Genomic DNA, 22,363 nt, shown 5'->3' on the forward strand with positions numbered 1-22,363 from the left:
AATCAAATTGTAAAGAATGAAATGAAAGAATGTTCTTTGTTTCAGGTCAGTGATACAAAGTGATTGGTGTGGGAGCCTCGGATGGCTTTGACTGGAACTCAAGACAAGCCCATTAGATAGACTAGAGTTCCTTTGCCCTTTTTTTAGTTTAGATTCCTCAAAAAAAAAAGAAAAGTTAATCCACAAAAAAAAAACTAAACTTTTGTTATAAGGTATAAAAATAATTGAAGTTTTATAAGCCAAATTCTACAAGCCATAAAAAACCCCCGTCATTAAATGAACTGACTTTTTTGGTTGTTCTGTACTCTACTGTACTCTACTCTACTGTCTAACCTTTCTGTTAAATCAGACGGGTGAACTTCGTAATAAGAAAGCAAATAGTGAAATTACTGAAAAGGTAGCAGTTATCTAATTAATACAAACTGTGAAAAGACAAGTGTTCTGTGAGGAAATGTGCTTATATAAATATAGTACAAAACAGTAAAAAAGCAGCTACCATACAAAGTGTAAGTTTCTCTCTAACTTAACACGATAACATGCAAAAACAAGCAAAAACTAGTGCCTTAATCTTAGTGCATTAAAAATAAACTAAATATAGTGTAATATAATTACTGGTTTGGGTGATTGATGGTTTTAAAGGACCAGCTCAGATCTCACAGATGGATGTGTACTGTGGTGACACTGTCCTACTACTGCCCTCCTATTGGTTAGCTCAAGGAGAGAATGAAAAACAGAGGCAGAGATGTCTAATGGAATATGTACAGGCATATTAATATAATATGAATACGTTCTTAAATGCTCACCTGCTCTAGGTGATAGAAACTGTGTGCCAGTGAAGGGAAATATAAACTCTTCTTTAGTGCTGGAAGAGATAGCATGGGGAATCCACAGGATGAATTGGTGCAAAGATAATGTGTTAAAATATAAATTATTAAAATAAATATAAAAGCAAATACAATATAAAATACTTTGGTAGTCGTCCTGAGAGGCAGATACCTCCCTAAATTGGTACCCTTGTAGGATTGCCATATTTAAGAGTACCAGATTAGGGAGCATTTAGTAGATACTAACAAGGATTATAGAGCTATCTATGAATAAGTGGAAAGAAACAAAATTCTTCCCTTTTGTAATTTTGGTCTTTCAGACATCCTTACTGATACTAAGTAAATAATGCTTAGTGTTAATAAATAAGGGATTTAAAATCAGATTAGTGCTATTATACCCCCCTCCCCCACAGCCACCACCCATTGGTGAAGAATGGGGGCTAGTAATAAAAATTATCTCCCCCATGACAAGGAATCCCCACACTCCTAGTCACAGCCCCCTATTGATTAGGAGTCCCCAAGCCCAAAGTCAACACCCCCATAAACAAATCCCCTACCTCCCTCACTCTAATAATAGTGATGGAGCTTTAAACTAAATACCTGTTAAATAAAAAATATCGAAATGAGCTATGCCCTGCACAGCTAGGCTTAGCTCAGAGCTTCTGCTGAAGAGGAGGCAGGGCGCAGGGCACAGCAGGCCCCAAGTAAGAAGTCAAATCATTACTAAACAGTATAACTATTTACATTGGCACTCCTGGTACCATAACTGCAGCGTGATGTAGTAGGTATAGTGCTTGGAGTGTTTCTTTGCAGATTCATTTTTAGGAAAATTTAATTTTGTTGTTTCTAAAGTTTCTACATTTGTTTCTACATTTTGTTACCACAAATCACTTTCTTATACCATGTGCCTAAGTTAAACCTTATCCATACTTTGAGGGTACATGCATAACAGCATTAATATCTGTGCAATGTATTGATTCATCATTATCACAAGGCATCATCTCTACTCTAACTGAGCCTGCGGGTACCCACATGACTATGTTTCATGCCAAGAAAAAGCAATTGAAAAGTTGGAAGAACAATCAGCTGGAAAAACATATGGTTTGAACAGATTTGACGTTTGTTTATTTTATAAAATGCAGAGATAACTCTAACTCTTGTGCTGACAAAAATAAAAAAAATCATATCTTTCTCCAGTCTTTACAGTGAAGAATATAATTCAGCTAAACATTATACTTTGGTTCATCCTTCACACATAGCAATATTTAATTAACTCCTGGTTAACAACAGTAAACATTCATTTTATGGATGAAATCATTGCAGTGTTAGGGAGAACATAGTAGTTCAGGAGGATACTGGTTTATGGATTGCAGGATAAAACTTACCAGGAAAGTGTAAAGGTTCTTAACATGTATAGCTTGGAGGAAAGACTAGACAAGATATGAAGATGCAAGGAACATATATGTTGCTTAGTTATCATTACATAGGGGTTGGCAAAATTAACATTGAGCCGTGGTAAACTGACAAGGGAACAGCACAATATTTACAAAAATAATCTTTGGAGAATTATTGAGTCTGAAATGGGCTAGCTTTGCCTAAATATTACATTTAAAATGTTGTGCCCTACAAACTTCTCACCTTCTTTTTTAAGGTTCTCAGTAACATTTATGAGTGTGTTTTTTTTGTTTCTGTGTGTGTACTCAACGCAATGTTTTCTCAAATGTGGGAAATATGAAACACTGATTTGACCTTATGAGTTCTGCAAGCACTGTTTTTCCAGTACTGGTTTTTGATTGTTGTCCCTTTGGGATCACAACTCATACTTTGTTCTAAAAAGCTGTATTTGTCTAAACAGTGCTCCATTGCTAATGGTACCTAAAGGAATGCAATATGGCATCTAAAATCTGATATCTGGCTGTTTGTTCATCTACCCATCCATTTATCTATCTTATAATATATAATATAAAATACAGGAAAACAGATGTCCAACTTCAGAATATAATAAAATATTTCTTAGTAACTGAGTAACTGAGGCAGTAACACACATTAAGAGAAGTATGCCTGCAACAACCAGAATATTTAAATATATGCAAATTATACAATTTAAGTGTTTAATGTTCTCACTATAACGCCAAAAGAGAATTGTCAGTGACACTCTCAGAAGGACATCCTGTTACATCCCTCATGGTAGACCAACAGGGTACCATACCTTAAACAGGTCTGCAGAAGGTAGTAACAGATCAAAGCTTGGCCACAAAATGATGCCCTGGTTTGTAATTTAATTTAGCTGTGGTGCCTTCTATGCAATGGGCACTCTCCCTTAATATACCTCCAGTATTCCATGTGGTTGCACATCTTGGATCAAGGACAATTACTCATTGTGTATCCCAGCTGCTGGCAGGAGTAACAGTATATTGCTGCATTTTGACCTGACAGGACAGCAGACTCAGAAGGCCGGATGAAGTTCCAATCCATCTTCCACTGTGGTAACTTGGCCACCAGTTTGATAAGACTCGATGTAAATGGTAAAACCATTCTGCATCAGAGCCCTGTTCCACTGGTAGGCCTCAGGTGTAACAGCATACTGGTCTAATAAATGTTACTTTACTACAGAATAGTCCAAGATACACTCATCTGGTACTGTCCAATAAGAATCTGCTACATGACTAGCTTTGAATGTGCAACACCTGAAAGAATGCACTGCCACTCAAAGTCTTGCAAATATCATTCAATATCGTACTCCGACTCATGATGTATTCATTTTTTTCTAGTTAACTACTGTCACTTTGTGGGGAAAAGACTTCCACTGGTCTCTGATGTAGCTGCCTCTGTTTTAGATACAAATTTAAAACAACACTGTGCAGGAAATAATGCTAACTGTACAAAGAAGTGCTGTTACTATCACCATGTATTACGTCACTCCACACAACACAAACACAGTGTAAATTTTAACATAAAAATATAGGTGAGGATTAGGGATGTACCGAACGGTTCGCTGGAAAATAGTTCCTGGCGAACATAGCGTGTTCGCGTTTGCCACGGCGGGCGAACATATGCGTGGTTCGATCCGCCCCCTATTCGTCATCATTGCGTAAACTTTGACCCTGTGCCTCACAGTCAGCAGACACATTCCTGCCAATCAGCAGCAGTCCCTCCCTTCCAGACCCTCCCACCTCCTGTACAGCATCCATTTTAGATTCATTCTGAAGCTGCATTCTTAGTGAGAGGAGGGAAAGTGTAGCTGCTGCTGATTTGATAGGGAAATGGATAGCTAGGCTAGTGTATTCAGTGTTCACTACAGTCCTGAAGGACTCATCTGATCTCTGCTGTAAGGACAGCACCCCAAAAAGCCCTTTTTAGGGCTAGAACATAAGTTTGTTTGTTTTTTCCTGTGTAATCTTATTGCAGTTGCCTGCCTGCCAGCTTCTGTGTCAGGCTCACAGTGGAAACTGTGCCCACTTGCCCAGTGCCACCACTCATATCTGGTGTCACAATAGCTTGCATTTAAAAACAAAAACATTTTTTTCACTGCAATAGATTGAATAGCAGTTAGTTGTCTGCAAGCGTCTGTATATCAGGCCTACAGCGTGTACTCTGCCAACCTCTGCCAGTGCACAGTGCCACTCATATCTGGTGTCACAATAGCGTGCATTTAAAAACAAAAAACGTTTTTGACTGTAATCTAATAGCAGTCAGTGTCCTTCAAGCGGGTGGCAGGCCTACAGTGTGTACTCTGCCAACCTCTGCCAGTGCACAGTGCCACTCATATCTGGTGTCACAATAGCTTGCATTTAAAAACAAAAAACGTTTTTGACTGTAATCTAATAGCAGTCAGTGTCCTTCAAGCGGGTGGCAGGCCTACAGTGTGTACTCTGCCAACCTCTGCCAGTGCACAGTGCCACTCATATCTGGTGTCACAATAGCTTGCATTTAAAAACACAAAAAGTTTTTGACTGTAATATAATAGCAGTCAATGTCCTTCAAAAGTGTGTGTCAGGCCTACAGCGTGTACACTGCCAACCTCTGCCAGTGCACAGTGCCACTCATATCTGGTGTCACAATAGCTTGCATTTAAAAACAAAAAAGTTTTTGACTGTAATATAATAGCAGTCAGTGTCCTTCAAAAGTGTGTGTCAGGCCTACAGCGTGTACTCTGCCAACCTCTGCCAGTGCACAGTGCCACTCATATCTGGTGTCACAATAGCGTGCTTTTAAAAGCCCAAAAACTTTTTTCACTGTTATAGATTGAATAGCAGTTAGTTGTCTTCACGCAGGTGTGTCAGGCCTACAGCGTGTACTCTGCCAACCTCTGCCAGTGCACATTGCCACTCATATCTGGTGTCACAATAGCGTGCATTTAAAAACAATTTTTTTTTCACTGTTATAGATTGAATAGCAGTTCGGTGTCTACAAGCGGGTGTGTCAGGCCTACAGCGTGTACTCTGCCAACCTCTGCCACTGCACAGTGCCACTCATATCTGGTCTCACAGTAGCTTGCACGCATAGTACCACTAAACCAAAACACTAGCCAACACCAACACTAGCACCACAGCCGCTTCACTTTATCTGTCAGAGGAGTTATTTACACATCCGTTTAAAGAAATGAGTGATGCGCAACCATTATTGCCAGAGGATGTAGATAACAGGGATATGTCTCAGTCAGGCAGCATTACACACATGGACATACGGTGCGATGATGATGATGTTGTACCCGCTGCTGCTTCCTTTGCTGAGTTGTCAGATACAAGTGAAGCGGTTGATGATGACGATGCGTCCATGGATGTCACGTGGGTGCCCGCTCGGCAAGAAGAAGAACAGGGCGAAAGTTCAGATGGAGAGACAGAGAGGAGGAGGAGACGAGTTGGAAGCAGAGGGATGTCGTCGCAAGGAGCTAGTTGCACAGTCAGACAGCATGCATCGGCACCCGGGGTCAGCCCGACAGTACGCCAATCAACGCATGCTGTGTCCACCACCAGAATGCCGTCATTGCAGAGCTCAGCAGTGTGGCATTTTTTTTGTGTGTCTGCCTCTGACAACAGCGATGCCATTTGCAACCTGTGCCAAAGGAAACTGAGTCGTGGGAGGTCCAACACCCAACTAGGTACAACTGCATTGTGTAGGCACATGATCGCACATCACAAACGCCTATAGGATCAACACATGAGTACAAGCAGAACACAAACTCAAAGCCGCCATCCTCCTCCTGGTCCAGCATCTTCAGCCACATCAACCACTGCTGTCCTCCTTGCCCCCTTTCAACCATCCGCCACTCCGTCTCTCGCCTTGAGCAGTTCCCGCTCATCTGCCCACAGTCAGGTGTCTGTCAAGGACATGTTTGAGCGTAAGAAGCCAATGTCAGAAAGTCACCCCCTTACCCGGCGTCTGACAGCTGTCTTGTCTGAACTATTAGCCTGCCAGCTTTTACCATACAGCTGGTGGAGTCTGAGGCGTTCAAAAAATGTGTAGCTATTGGGACACCGCAGTGGAAGTTACCCGGACGAAATTTCTTTTCACAAAAGGCAATCCCCAACCTGTACTCGATTGTGCAAAAGGAAGTAATGGCATGTCTGGCACACAGTGTTGTTGCAAGGGTCCATCTGACCACTGATACCTGGTCTGCAAAGCATGGTCAGGGCATGTATATCACCTACACTGTGCATTAGGTAAACCTGCTGACGGCTGCCAAGCATGGAATGCGTGGCTCTGCAGAGGAGTTGGTGACACCGCCACGACTTGCAGGCAGGCCTGCTGCCACCTCCTCTACTCCTCCTACTCCATCTTCTTCCATAACCTCCTCGGCTGAGTCCTCTTCTGCTGCTGCGTCTTGCTCCACATCAACGGCACCCTCCCAGCTCCCCAGGTATTATTCCACATCCCAGATACGGTAGTGTCACGCCGTCTTGGGTTTGACTTGCTTGAAAGCAGAGAGTCACACCGGACAAGCACTCCTGTCCGCCCTGAACGCACAGGTGGAAATGTGGCTGACTCCGCAGCAACTGGAGATCGGCAAAGTGGTTTGTGACAACGGAATTTGTTGGCGGCATTGAAGTTGGGCAAGTTGACACATGTGCCGTGCATGGCACATGTGTGTAATCTGATCGTACAACGCTTTGTGCATAGGTACACAGGCTTACAGGAAGTCCTGAAGCAGGCCAGGAAGGTGTGTGGCCATTTCAGGCGTTCCTACACGGCCATGGCGCACTTTGCAGATATCCAGCGGCGAAACAACATGCCAGTGAGGCGATTGATTGGCGAAAGCCCGACACGTTGGAATTCAACACTCCTAATGTTCGACCGCCTGCTCCAACAAGAAAAAGCCGTTAATGAATATTTGTATGACCGGGGTGCTAGGACAGCCTCTGGGGAGCTGGGAATTTTTTTGCCACGTTACTGGACGCTCATGCGCAATGCCTGTTGGCTCATGCGTCCTTTTGAGGAGGTGACAAACCTAGTCAGTCGCACCGAAGGCAACATCAGCGACATCATACCATTTGTTTTCTTCCTGGAGTGCACCCTGCGAAGAGTGCTGGATCAGGCCGTAGATGAGCGTGAAGAGGAAGAGGAAGATTTGTGGTCACCATCTCCACCAGAAACAGCCTTATCAGCATCGCTTGCTGGACCTGCGGCAACGCTGGAAGAGGATTGTGAGGAAGAGGAGTCAGAGGAGGAATGTGGCTTTGAGGAGGAGGAGGAAGACCAACCACAACAGGCATCCCAGGGTGCTCGTTGTCACCTGTCTGGTACCCGTGGTGTTGTACGTGGCTGGGGGGAAGAACATACCTTCATTGAGATCACTGAGGAGGAGGAACGGGAAATGAGTAGTTCGGCATCCAACCTTGTGCAAATGGGGTCTTTCATGCTGTCGTGCCTGTTGAAGGACCCTCGTATAAAAAGGCTGAAGGAGAACGACCCGTACTGGGTGTCCACGCTACTAGATCCCCGGTATAAGCAGAAAGTGGCTGAAATGTTACCAAATTACAACAAGTCAGAAAGGATGCAGCATTTGCAAAATAAATTAAAAAGTATGCTTTACACAGCGTATAAGGGTGAAAGTAATCCTCTTCCTCCCACGACCATGCTGGCAAGGACAGGACGCTTTACAGACGTGTTGTTGATGGAGGACATGCGGAGCATTTAAGTCCTACGCATCGCCACAGCCCTTCGGAATCCACCCTCAGAGAAGGACTCGACCGACAGGTAGCAGACTACCTCGCCTTAACTGCAGATATCGACACTCTGAGGAGCGATGAACCCCTTCACTACTGTGTGTGCAGGCTTGACCTGTGGCCTGAGCTATCCCAATTTGTGATAGAACTTCTTGCCTGCCCCGCTTTAAGTGTCCTGTCAGAAAGGACCTTCAGTGCAGCAGGAGGTATTGTCACTGAGAAGAGAAGTCGCCTAGGTCAAAAAAGACCAGATTACCTCACCTTTATTAAGATGAATGAGGGATGGATCCCGTAGGGACTGACAGTGGGCGATACATTCGACTAAAAAAGGCCTGATGAGATGAGCTGCCTTGGGCTAAAAATGGTCCACACGCTGCTGTATTTTAGCTCTGAATGCCGGTTGACTTGCGTGACTTATCCGCCACCAACTAGGGTTCCAGCCGCAATGTTTTAGGGCACTTTCTGCCTGGGAAACAAACATAAATTTTTCTGGCCGCTGCAACAATACCTAATTTTTCAGACATGTGTACATGCCTAATTTTTCGGGCCTCTGGTGCTGCACTGTGGCTTCAAAAACCAAACCAAAAAAAAGGCACATAACAGGGATTAAACTGATAGGAATAGTACTACTTAACACACCACTCCTATCTGGTGGCACATTAGATTGCACTCACACTGCCCCAAATTTGAAGTAGGAGGACCGACCAAGCATCTTTTTCCATCTCCCGGTTCCTAAAATTGATGCCATATACACGTACCCTGATAGGGCGCCAGCTCGTTATTCTCTTGCGCGCCAGCTCGTTATTCTCTTTTTCACTTCACTAGGGACACTTTACTGCACTATGGGCACTTAGACCCACTCTTTGTCTTGCACAGTGTTATTCCTAGCCAGCATCTGTGATGGGAAATCAGGCAGTCATCTAAACGTTTAGATTGAGCTTTAGCTTAGAACACCCTTGAAGGTGTTTAAGGAGATTAGGGATAGTTTTGAGGATTCTTCTTAGACCTCTCTGAGTCTTTATAGCCCTTCTACCTATCCAGCATTTCTGGAAACTAGCTAAGAGAAAGGGTGTCTGTGTGTCTGTGATACATTGAACTTTATATCACCTTATTGACACTTTTTATGACAGCATCACTCCGGTCTCCATACTCTCTGCCTATACCCATCTATTTAGAGGGAATTTCCTTGCCCCTGGCAATATTATATAATAGGCAATATAGTATTACCATTATTACACAATTAGCCACTATACGGGAATGAGTATAGTATCCCTTTGTTATTTATAAATGATGCAATAAAGACTTTTGTCCATTACTCAATTTACTTTAACAAAGGGTACTAACCACGGTATTAGGAATCATTACTCTGCATTCCCTTTCTCCCTCTATTATACACCTATGCTCACTAGGATTTGTAGGTATCACTTTATTATAGTTGTCTAACCTTTTCCTATGCCAGTTTTAGATCTCCTTCTTGGGAGATTTTTTCTTTTTTCAGTTTATTAGCATACCTGGGTACAAGCCCTCGGTGGGGCTGGCACCACCACCTGACCATATTTCCTCGTTTCTTCCACACATACCGCTTTTTCCATCTTTGAAGAGGTTTGACGAAACAAGGAAATAGTCCTCTACTCATAACAGGGGTTAAACTAATAAGAATAGTACTACTTAACACACCTTATAAAAATGCAGAGAGAGGCAACGCAGAGAGAGGAGTCTGAAGAAGAGGAGTCAGAGGAGGAAGGTGGCTTTGAGGAGGTGGAAGACCAAACACAGCAGGCATCCCAGGGGGCTTGTTGCCACCTTTCGGGGACCCTTGGTGTTGTACGTGGCTGGGTGGAGGAAGAGACCTTCAATGACATCAGTGAGGACAAGGAACGGGATATGGCTAGATTGGTATCCAACCTTGTGCAAATAGGGAGTTTGCGGATGTGCAAATGGACTGTTTGCGGTTGTTTGCGGTGGGTTAAACGGGGAGTTTGGTCTGTCACTGTGAAGCGGGCGTAACCCTTACACTACCTGATCAATACAACATCATACTGTAGGTCCCCCCCTCATTATTTTTATGGCAACCACCCACCGCTCACGGGTGGGGCAGGCGGGAGGACAGATTTATGGCCCCCACCCACCGTGCAGGGGTGGGGGCCGGGGCGGAGGACAGTAGGTCCCCCCCTTATCCTTATTTACTGAATATTCCCCTGTATAACAATGTTTGGCATTTAGTGAATATTCCCTATTCTGCTCTGTGTCAGTGTGTATCAGGGTCTCTGAGGACAGGTATCAATCCATATCTGCCAAGTGACCCTATGTAGGAGGAACAGTCCCTATTCTGCTCTGTGTCAGTGTGTATCAGGGTCTCTGAGGACAGGTGTCAATCCATATCTGCCAAGTGACCCTATGTAGGGGGAACAGTCCCTATTCTGCTCTGTGTCATTGTGTATCAGGGTCTCTGAGGACAGGTGTCAATACATATCTGCCAAGTGACCCTATGTATGAGGAACAGTCCCTATTCTGCTCTGTGTCAGTGTGTATAAGGGTCTCTGAGGACAGGTGTCAATACATATGTCAAGGTGTCAATATGTCATATGTCAGGTGTCAATCCATATCCATTGTGATTTAGGAATGTTAGGTGATTTATGCCCTTTATGGATTAAAACCAGACTCTGCATCACCTGTGTAATTTTCCATGGGAGTTTTGCCATGGATCCCCCTCCGGCATGCCGCAGTCCAGGTGTTAGTCCCCTTGAAACAACTTTTCCATCACTATTGTGGCCAGAAAGAGTCCCTGTGGGTTTTAAAATTAGCCTGCCCATTGAAGTCTATGGCGGTTCGCCCGGTTCGCCCGGTTCGCGAACATTTGCGGAAGTTCGCGTTCGCCGTTCGCGAACCGAAAATTTTATGTTCACGACATCACTAGTGAGGATTTGGGTATAGCCTGAAATAAACAAATATAAAAACAGACCATAGTGTAGTATATTACATATTCATGGTAAAAATTGACAATTTTCAGCCAAGTAAAGGTCTTTGGAGAATTTGTTGGTTGGCAAGCTCAGCCTCATTATAGAAAAGTTGATGCACACTTCTATCCCTTCTATCTTTGTCATCCATCCCTTTTGTGCACTATTTCAGATGTCTTTTTCCTCATTCGTCAATTCCGGCGTTGGTGTCTGACGTCATTCCTTATTGACGTCAGTCTGCACTCTGGCATTTTTACATTATGGTCCAGGCGCCATCACTTTTACCTGCTAGACCTGCACAGCAAGTCTGGTAGGCATTTTAAAGTCTCTGTCTGGCTTCTCTCCTCTCCCATTCTTGTAACATTATATTTATGTCCTCTACAAGCCTCGCCACTATATCCTGGTTAGGAGAAGGACAAAAACTTCCAAGCAAGGACATAGGACTCTGTTGAACTCACTTTCCATAGAATTATGAAGCTATTACTCTCCCTGTCTCCCTGTATGAGCACTACAATGTGGATGGATTTACTTTTATTACAGGCTACTCTTCCTCTGTACTCATGGCATCTTTTGTTGTATTTTGTTGTGATCCGCTTAAGCCAGTGATATTTAAGCTTCATAAGCTATAGTACAACTCTGGCTAAGATCCCCCAATAGAGGTGTAATGCAGGCAGTGTTTTGGACCCCCCTTACGGAGAAGAGGTGTCCTGCTGATTGCTACCAATTATAATGTGAATAGGATAGGCTGGTCTCCAGCTTGGGATCCAGACATGTCCTGCTTTGTCATCCATCCCTTCTCCCCTGGCACCGGAGTCCACCACCATGCTTCTTCATGGTAAGATTTTGCATCTACCCACTATAGAGGCAGATATAACAAGCTCTGTCTGCTCATTATTGCATGCAGGAATCAATAGCTCTGGGTACTCCTGATGCACAAACAGGTCCAAAGACTCTGTCATAATTCCACCCAAAAAGACAAAACAAGAATGCCCAAAATGCATTATTCACCACAAGGCCTAGTCTTTAACAAGTTAGCATTAACCTTGTAATGGCACAGTTAGATAATATATGATATATAAAATCACACATATCCAATATCAGCATAGGCGTGCGCAGCCTATTGCATTAGGGTGTGCACCCTAAAGCACAAACACACGGCGCATGTGTATATATGTAATATATATTTATATATATATATATATATACACATACATACATACACACATATACACACACACACATACACTGCTGTGTATGTGTGTGCTGCTCGTGTGCTGTGTGAGGGTGGTTTGAGGGTGCTGGTAGTGTGCTATGTGGGTGAGGGTGTTTGTGTGTGTGTTTGTTAGGGTCCTGTTACTGTGCTGTGTGAGGGTGCTGTGTGTGTGAGGGTGCTGTTTGTGTGATGTGTGCGTGTGATGGTGCCGTTTGTGTGATGTGTGTGGGTGTCGTGTATTTGTGAGGGTGCTGTTTGTGTGTGTTTGTGAGGGTGCTGTTAGTGTGCTGTGTGTGAGGGTGTTGTGTGTTTGTGAGGGTGCGGTTAGTGTACTGTGTGTGTGAGCGTGCAGGCTGTATGTTTGGAGGTATTGTGGAGGTGGGGGCAGATTAGTAAATATCCCCCCTCCCTACCTTATATAGGGAGGGGGGATCCTTGCTGCCATGTGCCATCCCTGGTGGTCCAGTGGAGAGGGAACTCTAGCCTGCGGGGCTAGAGTTAACTCTCACGAGATCTGAGTGTTGCCGTGGCAATGCTCAGATCTCGTGAGAGGAACCTGGCGGAGCTGCTGTCTAGAGCTCCCCGGGTCCTCTACTGCCTCCCTCCATGTTGCTGTGGGCTGGTGAGGTAGATCTTTGATCTCCCCGCCAGCCCATGGAGGCTTAGAGCAGAGCCGGCACTCAGATAGCGCCGACTCTGCGTGAGCCGACAGGGGAGATCCGGAGATCTCCGGTGAAGTCCTGGGGAATAAAGTGTGGGAACTCTTTTCCCACCTCCCCCAAAAAATAATATACACGTGTGTGTGTGTGTGTGTGTGTGTATATATATATATATATAAATATATATATGCGTGCACACACAGACTGACACATACACAGACACACATATATACGCGTGCACACACACACATTCACAGACACCCACACACCCATACACACACACACTCACAGACACACACACACATTCAGACACACACACTCTCAGACACACACCTACATTCACAGACACACTTACAGACACACATACATACATTCACAGACACACTCACTCACAGACACACAGACACATACACACATTAACTCACAGACACATACACACAGACACACAGACACACACACATTCACAGACACACTCACTCACAGACATATACACACAGACACACACACACACACACACACACATACATACATTCACAGACACAATCACTCACAGAAACATACACACAGACACACTCACACATACATACATTCACAGACACAATCACTCACAGACACATACACACAGACACACACACACATACATACATTCACAGACACAATCACTCACAGACACAGACACACATATACATTCACAGACACACTCACTCACAGACACACACACACATACATGCATTCACAGACACAATCACTCACAGACACATACATACAAATTATTATTTTTTAATTAAAAAAGTCCACCCAGCCTCCCTACCTGGAGTGCTGGCGTGGACTTGTCCCTGGGGTCCAGTGGGTCGGTCAAGCGCCGGTCTCCACTCAGCCGCGGTGAGAGAGCTGTGTGCTCTCTGCTCCCTCTCGCCGTGCGGGCTGTCTGTTGTAGCTGGGAGCCGGAATATGACGTCATATTCCGGCTCCCAGCATCAGCAAACAGCGCGCGGCGAGAGGAAGCAGAGAGCACACAGCTCCCTCGCCGCGGCTGAGTGGAGACCGGCGCTTGACCGACCCCAATGACAGGGGGAACATAGGGTGAGGAAGGGGGAGCTGAGTGCCTGCAGGAACAGCGTTCCTCCTCAAATAAAAGTGCAGGAACGCTGTTCCTGCAGGACTCAATACATAGGCGTGCCAAGGGGATTAGGGTGTGCCCAGGCACACCCGGCACACCCCGTGCGCACGCCTATGAATATCAGGAGGTAATAAAGTATCTCTTAGTAACTGATTAGGTAAGTCAGGAACACATAGGCATACAAAGTGTGTCTGCAATAATCAGATCATACAAATATATGCAAATCTGACAATTTAAACACCCAGTGTTCTCACACAATGCTAAAAGAGAAAGACTTTATGACAGTGACACTATCAGAAGGACAAAAAATATTTCTAACAATGTACTGTGTGTGTATGTCAGAGTCAATTTGTGTGTTTGTGTGTGTGTGTGTGTGTGTGTATGTGTGTATGTGTGTGTGTATTCTAAAATTCACAGGTTTACAAACTATGTATAATCTTGTTCTCACCAGAAATCACAATGTCTCTGCACCACTCGTGACTCTAATACATTATCTGCCTCGCAAATACTATCCCTTCAAGTCCATTTGCTTCTTCATTAAACTACGACAGGCTTTCAAGCTGTTCCAATCTGGACTAACCAAGACAAGGCGGCGATAAGGACACAATGTTTTATTTTTTTCTAAGAAGATGTCAACAATAAGAGCACAATTTTTTTTAATCTATTACTGCTATATAGATTAACTGAATTACACCCTGGTCACTGTTAGCCTGGACTGTGAAGAGATAATTTTTCATATTGTAAGCAGCTAAGAAAGATATCAGTAGCAAGACAGCAAAGTGAACACAGAAAGGTTCAAATATCTATCATTCCAAATCAAATAATGGTGGAAAGAAATGATCAAGAAGTTAACTTGCTGAACTGTGTATGTATCTTTAGAAATATATATATAAAAAAAATATCTTAATTGTTTAAAATATTTTTTTTCTTAGTGTTAGCATTAAAAATCATGGCAAATTCCATTAGAAAAAACCTTGGACGTTAATGCTTTTTCATGCTTCTTGCTGGTATTGACATTAACCTTGTGTTTGTAAACTTCATGCAATCTCAAATAATTTTGAATATACAATATAACATTGGCTTTATGTATGGAACTTAGCCTCACAGAGTGATCCAATTACTGAAAATATGTATTGACTACAATATTCCTAATAATCTTTGCTACTTGATAATGTACAAAAACAAAATGCATTGGCAAATAAAACTCAACTGATTCGTATTCTAACAAGGTTATCAGGGGCCTTCAAACTAGTAGCTTACCAAAAAGCTTAACGAAATTTGCTGGCGCTATATAAATAATAAAATAATAATAAAATTAATCATAATGTGTAATATTAACCTCTTTAGAACCGACAATATACCGGGCATGTCATAAAATAAAAAAGAAATCTGTCTGTCACAACATGCTACCATATGGTATACGATCAGTTACCACTATTTCTGTACATTTAAAGCACAATATTAGCCCAAGTCACAGTGGCTAGCGTTATAGTTAAATATCAGAAGGATGATTTTAATGGTGAAGTTATTAGCCGCTGTGACTTGTTCACTATGTAATATTTTAATATTCGATCTTATGTTCTGTTCATGTCTATTGTTGCTAAACCGTAGGAATGACAGCATTTTGAGAAGAGGTGCAACAGAGATGCTGAGTAGCCGAGAATATCTCAGTTAATTCCATCAAAGTATCACAAACTGCAATGAATCCATTTTTGTGTAATCAATAGGCCCTGTGAACGCTATACTTCCTCTAATTTTATCAATGTGTCTATCTGTTCACCTTTATCAGTATTCCTATCTGTTACCTTCTCCATTTTCTAATGTATTAGCTTTTTTTCCGTTGCTCTACTTCATACTGACTTCACCTTCCACCCTTTTTTTATCTTCTTTCTCTTCTCCCTCTGTCTTTTCTGTGTCTGACCTTTTGTATATTCTCTTTGGCTCCGTTAATGGTCCCAGGGGCTCTGTTCAGAATTTCATGTATCTTGAATGGGACCTAATGGGTTTTTAGCACCTGTCTTTGAATTAAAAGCTTTTACCAACGAAAAAGGTGAAGAAGTAAACTTCCATTAAATGGGGAACAACAGAGGAGACTGCTCAATCCCTAAACACCACTTTTGTATCTTTACATTTTTATGTCCAACACTTTTAAGATGTCAATCCCAAGGGAAGTGCTGCCTGCATCATCTTAAAAGCATATATGTTACACAATTCTTCATTCAGCTCTTGCACATCTATGATATATAGTCTTTGACTTGAATAGGCCACAACTTAAAGTGCTACATGATTTACCAGTGAATGGAAAGCTTGCATGTTCATTTACTTAATGTAATTTTAATGCCTGTGACAAATCATGTCACCCCAAACACAGACCATAGAACATAGGAATTAAACAAAATTGGACTTCCTTTTTAAACATGTAAAATGTTATTCAATCTATATATCTGTTTGTCTTTCTATCTATGTCAGTCTGTAAGTCTGTGCATCCAAGTATTCTGTAGTCAGAGAAGAGACAGACTTTTTTCTCTCTCAGTAATATATCTATTGCAAGCCATACCATAGTGTGTGTATGTGACTATTTGAAGTAAATATAACCTGTTAAGGTGATTGATAATTATGTTTTCCATTAGTCCGGATATATTTTGGTGTGAATCATCTGCGTTTGTGCATTAACATTTTGAATGCAAGATAGGATTCCTTGGAGAATCTGTCTGGTGTAAACAACAGTTTTGAACCACAAATCAGGAAAAGGAGCAAAGCCAGTGTACCACTCATGGACTGCTGTTTCGTTGTTAATGTAACTCATCAGCATGAAGTTGGTTACTGGCTTGCTATGGAGGTTTGGCGTTACTTGTAAAATACATACCAAAATAGTTGTGGTGGGGAAAAAAGTGTGGATGAAAACCCCTTCCACCTGAAGTGGATAGTTAATACATTGCTAAATACTAAACTCTAATCTAGAGGCAATAGCATACACTAAGCAATATGACATAATGAGCAAAATGGGAACAAGGTGGGATGAGACACACATTATTTAGGAAGGGTAAAAAAAAACCTGGAAAGGTGGTGGGGTATGTCTATATGTCAACCATGAGTTAATGTCAAAAATTAAGTAAATGTGACAAGGGAAATGCTGAAGCTTTATGGGTAGAATTCTGCTTGAGGCAAAACAAGGGAAATCTATTTTTGGTTGAGGTATGTTACAATCCACTTAATGTTGATATTGATGAGAAAGAACAGCTGTTTGAGCAAATTGAGAAAGCTGCACATTTGGGTAACACATTAATTATTGGAGATTTGAATTAACATAAATTCATATTTGCAATGTCAATCTGTAGTACCAATCAGCTGGCTAAGGCCAGTACGTTATTGCCACATATAAAAAGTGGATATTAATTTTGGGATGAAAATATAATTTTACCTATTTAAAAATCAATGATAAGACCACACTTCTAATTTTGGGCACCTCTTCTAAAGAAGGATATTATGGAACTAGAAAAAGTGCAGAAAAAAGTGCAGTGCTGGCTATAAAGTTAATAAATGGAATGGAACATTTTAGTTATGAAGAATAGCTTACAAAATCTATCCATAGACAGTACTATACATAGGACACAATGTCACACATTTAGACTGGAAGAAACAATAAGGATGTGGAATTATCTGCCTGTATAGGTGGTTTTATCATAGTCTGTACAGGTGCTTAAACAGCAACTGGATGAATACTTGCAAAAACATCATATTCAGGGATATAATTATTAATTTGTGGTGTAATAGCTTCATGATCTAAGGAGATATCTGACTGCCATTCTGGGGGCAGGGTGTCAAGAAGACCTTTTTCCTAGTTTATTGTAAAATCGGAAGTGCTTCAAACTGCTTTTTATTGCCTTCTTTTGGATCAACAGCAAAAACAGAAGTGTGAAATGCTGATCTTTTTTCAGCCTATATAACTATGTTGCGATGTAAGATATGATTACAAGCTACTACTGATAAAACCTTGATGATTATGTAGGTCCTGTGTGCTAACTTGAATCTATAGTATAAACATATATATTTTAGACTGAAGATATTGGTTATTTACTAATTGATTATTTACTTGTATACTATGACTTCCTTTAAATATGGAAAATAGCTGAATGCTTTGTGTGACTCATCATATTATCTAAGCTGTTTGTCCAGTAAAATAATTTTTCCAGGCCTACTCAGTATCAACATTTGTTTTAAAAGCACTCAATTCAACTTGTTACCAGAGGAACCCCCTTATTTATCTATAGCACCCTAAAGGATACTACTTTACATGGGTTGAGAAGCCTGGAGATAGCTTTGTTCAAACCTGTCTATTTTTGGTCAGAACATTCATAGATATATTTAGTGATGCAGTGCCAGTTATCCTTTCAGTGGCTAAAATATACTTAGCCTAGGGGCGATTTATGCTTCACCTTGAAGCAAGCTTCAGTTATCCAGCTGTCAGAGAAGCTAATCCTGACATCACAGAGCACAGCTCATCTAACCAATGGCTGTTTTTTTTTATTTTTATTTTAAATCTGTTGTTCTTCAGAAAGCCATATAACTGGACTCTATCTTCAAAATTTGTACTAAAAAACAAATATGTAGTATAGGCTGGGGAGAGGATTGTAGAAAAAGTGAAAGGATAACAACACAAGTTTAAACTAACTCTTTTAATGGTAATGATAATTTAATGGTTCAAGATTGTCTTTTGTTTCAAGAACTTCAAACTAAGAAGCACAGTAACATTTCATGACCCTTTTGAATACCCTTCTTTTATACGAGGGCTATAATGTTACTGTAGGATATTAATCTCCCATAAAACACTAGTCAATCTTGAAACTAGAACAATAAGTGAGCAAAAATCTGCCACATTGAGTCTATTGAATTGCTCAGTACATTATAAAATCAATCCAACTATGTATTATGAGAAAAGGACACACAGGGGTGATGTATGAAAATAGGTCTTAAAATTGGCTATTGTCTAATCCAATTGCAACTGAAGAGTACTAACAAAAAGTCCTAAAACGAATCATACTGATGAATGTGTATCTAATTACATAAACATCTGTGTTTTTTGCCCCTGCAGTTTCCAATGCAGTTACTTGAAAAAAGTCTGAATAGACTGAAACATTGAGTATTGTGTTTATCACTGTGTTCGCTTAATAAAGCAGCAGTTTGAATTTACTTTACCAAGACTCCAGAGTGCTTTCTACTATATATATATATATATATGTTGTTTATTTTGGGATACCAAGAGTAATGCATTTCTTATGCTCAGATATCACTTGTTTTTTTTTTTTTTTTAAAGATTGTATACAATATGTTTCTAATAATAAATGTCGCTAGAATAATATCTTACAACTAGTACAGAAATGTCAGAATTCATTTCTTTTTTAAATAATTGCTTTTAATGTTTTTCTCCTCACACCTGTCACTGTTTCAATTGCTACACTTTTATCTATTTTGTGATGTTTTGTTAAACTTGTCATCTTCTCAATTCCAATTGTCTCTTCGTTGTGTTTATTACCAGCTTGCTGCTTGAAGGACCTGAGGTTCTACTGGGTCCTGAGGTAACCTGTGGACCACTTGATATGACTTTCTCAACGCCTGTGGCCTTAACAATCCCGCACTGCGCTGAGGTCAGCTGTGAACATTGGAACATCAGGCTGAAGAGAAGATCTCAACAGGGCAAATGGGAGGCAAGTGATGTGTTCTTAACATGATAGGATCCTTTTGCATCATCTGTCAACCAAAACTATAATAAATATGTTAATAAAGTGCCTGACTGTTCTCGATACAGCAAATGTAATGGAACAAATATATTGTCCTGTAGTGATTCTATAAAAAAATATAGAACTATGACACATAGAGAACATTTTTAGTATCGATGCTGACAGGTCAGGCTAATCTGTTGCGCAATGAAAAACTCTTACAAATGAGCAAAGAACCTTTAAAGTGTTCTATTATACCATTGGCCATGTATATATTTACTATAAATCAGGAATGCCGTATTGTCATGTACCAATTATTCCTGAACAAATCCCCCGTAATATTGCCACTCATAAAATGCTAGCAAATCATCTTCGGGACTGCTGCTCAATATGTCGGTTATAGAGTGTGGTAATTTATTAGATAGACTAACAGACGCATTGCTAATGTCTAAAAAGGGTGATAATTGAAAATAGTCAAACAGTTTATCACTTGAAAAGATAAGCAATGATAATAGCCATTTTCATTCATTGTTTTACAGGAAGTAATGTCTACTGATGATGAAACCACTTCATTTTATTGCCTTTTGGATCCCTTTGCCTGCCATATTCTGTTGGACAGCTTTGGGACCTATGCTTTGGTTGGGGAGCCACTCACAGACTGTGCTGTGAAGGAGCTCAAGGTGGCTGTTTTTGGCTGCATGTCTTGTAACTCTCTGGATTACAACCTTAGGGTTTACTGCATGGACAATACCCCCTGTGCTTTCCAGGTAAGGACTTCCAACTATTCCATTTCTTGATGATAGCTGCATGGTTTAAATGTGCAAAATGATGGTCTGGTCCCCAGGAGGTGTTTTTCATTATAACACACAAGTTATAAAGCAGTGAGGATAAATAATGCCAGAATTAGCGCATTTAAGGAAGAAACTGATTTGCACTATCTACCCAAATGCTCTACAGCTTATTAGCGCATTTAAGGGAGAAACTGCTTTGCACTACCTACCCAAATGCACTACAGCTAATTTGTACCTACAGCCAAGAGAGAAACTATGGTACATGCCTGAAACAAATACTCATTGTATAGATTGTCAATGCTCCATCTTTACATACATTCATCTCTCAGTTTTGCTTTCCATAGACCAATAGCATGAATGTACAAATACTGGATTAATCATGAATATGGTTATCTAAGATATTATAGCAATTCTACTTCCTACACACTGTTGTTACTTGCTACATGGTTTCTGATTTCTACATGTTAATAATGGTGTTGCATGTGGAGTCTGCAAATCCAACTTACCTATTAACATGCTGTAAGCAAAGCTTTTATATTTGTGTTGGGCCATAAGGTCCTCTCGACTTACTAACGAGTAATTTGATAACTACAATCACATAAGCATCCCAAGTCCTTTTCACTTTGTTTATGTAGGAACTGTGATATATCCCCTATATTTGTGATGTATGAAAAATAAATTCAGTGCCTACAGGTTATGTTCCTGTCAGTCACTGTTGTAAACTCTTTGAATTGCAAAAAAAGTAATGATGGTCCAGGCACTCAAGTTCAATCCAGTGGCCAGATTTATTGGAGCAAAATAGAAACAACTTTTTGGCCCACAACAGTGCCTTTGCTTGAGGTCTTGTGGAGTCCATGCTTAGACGCATAAGAGCTGTTTTGGCAGCAGGAGAGGGACATACACTCAGGGCCGGCCTTAGGGGTGTGCAAGGCATGCGGACGCACAGGGTGCCATGAAGCAGGGGGTGCCGTGCGGCCGACACAGCTCACACATGGGCAGATGAGATAAAAAAAAAATAATAAATTTGTGGCCGGGACGGGGCTTAACGTGCGGTGGGCAGTGGTGTATTTTGGATTTGTGCTGCCCAAGGCACAACTAAATCCGGGCACCCACAAAATCTAAATTTGCCCCCCCCCCCAATTTGTGTCAAGGCCACTTTTTTGACTGACAGACACATGACCTCATTGATACATGCACTAATATACACTCACTGACAGATACAGTCATTGGCACACACATACAGTCATTGGCACACGCTGTTTAACCAACACACACTTTCACTGACACACCCACTCACTGACAGGCACACACTCACAGATACACATACAATGACATACACACACTGACACACACTCACAGGCAAAACCATTCTCACTGAAAGACACGCACACTTTCACTCACTCACAGACACACACTGACAGCTACACTCACTCACTTACAATAAGGTGGACAGCCCCAGAACATGAGGCAAACAAGGCATTTGTCTGGGAGCTTGGTTTGGCATTTTTTGGCGCCCCCCTGAAAGTGCCACCCTAGGCAAATGCCTTGTTTGCCTTGTGGTAAATACATCCCTGGCGGTGGGGCGGAGCTTACCCTGCTGCAGGGGCGGAGCTTACTGTGCTGCGTGGGCGGGGCTAAAAGTGCAGTGTAATTGCTGCAGGGGAAGCAGGAAGGAGTCCCTGCTTCCCCCAACAACCAGAATCCAGGAACTGCACTGCCTGTCTGCCTCCACAAGGAACAGAGGTATCTATGTGTGATTGTCTGCCTCTGTGTGTGACTGTCTGTGTTTTTGACTGTCTGCCTGTGTGTGTGTGTGTGTGGCTGTCTGCCTGTGTGTGTGTTTGTGTGTGGCTGTCTGCCTCTGTGTTTGTGTGTGGCTGTCTGCATGTGTGTTTGTGTGTGGCTGTCTTTGTGTG

General features: G+C 41.8%; 1 protein-coding gene across 4 annotated transcripts in view; it reads left to right on the forward strand.

Annotated features, from left to right (window-relative positions):
- Positions 1–22,363, forward strand: part of UNC5D (unc-5 netrin receptor D) — a 603,711-nt gene that overhangs the window by 503,294 nt on the left and 78,054 nt on the right. For all 4 annotated transcript variants that reach the window (XM_063448679.1, XM_063448680.1, XM_063448681.1 and 1 more), the window contains 2 exons: positions 19,476–19,648; positions 20,200–20,423. In XM_063448679.1, coding sequence (XP_063304749.1) covers positions 19,476–19,648; positions 20,200–20,423 — 397 coding nt within the window. The remainder of the gene's footprint in view (positions 1–19,475; positions 19,649–20,199; positions 20,424–22,363) is intronic.

Source organism: Pelobates fuscus, chromosome 3 (assembly GCF_036172605.1).
Source record: "Pelobates fuscus isolate aPelFus1 chromosome 3, aPelFus1.pri, whole genome shotgun sequence".
NCBI classification, from domain to species: domain Eukaryota; kingdom Metazoa; phylum Chordata; class Amphibia; order Anura; family Pelobatidae; genus Pelobates; species Pelobates fuscus.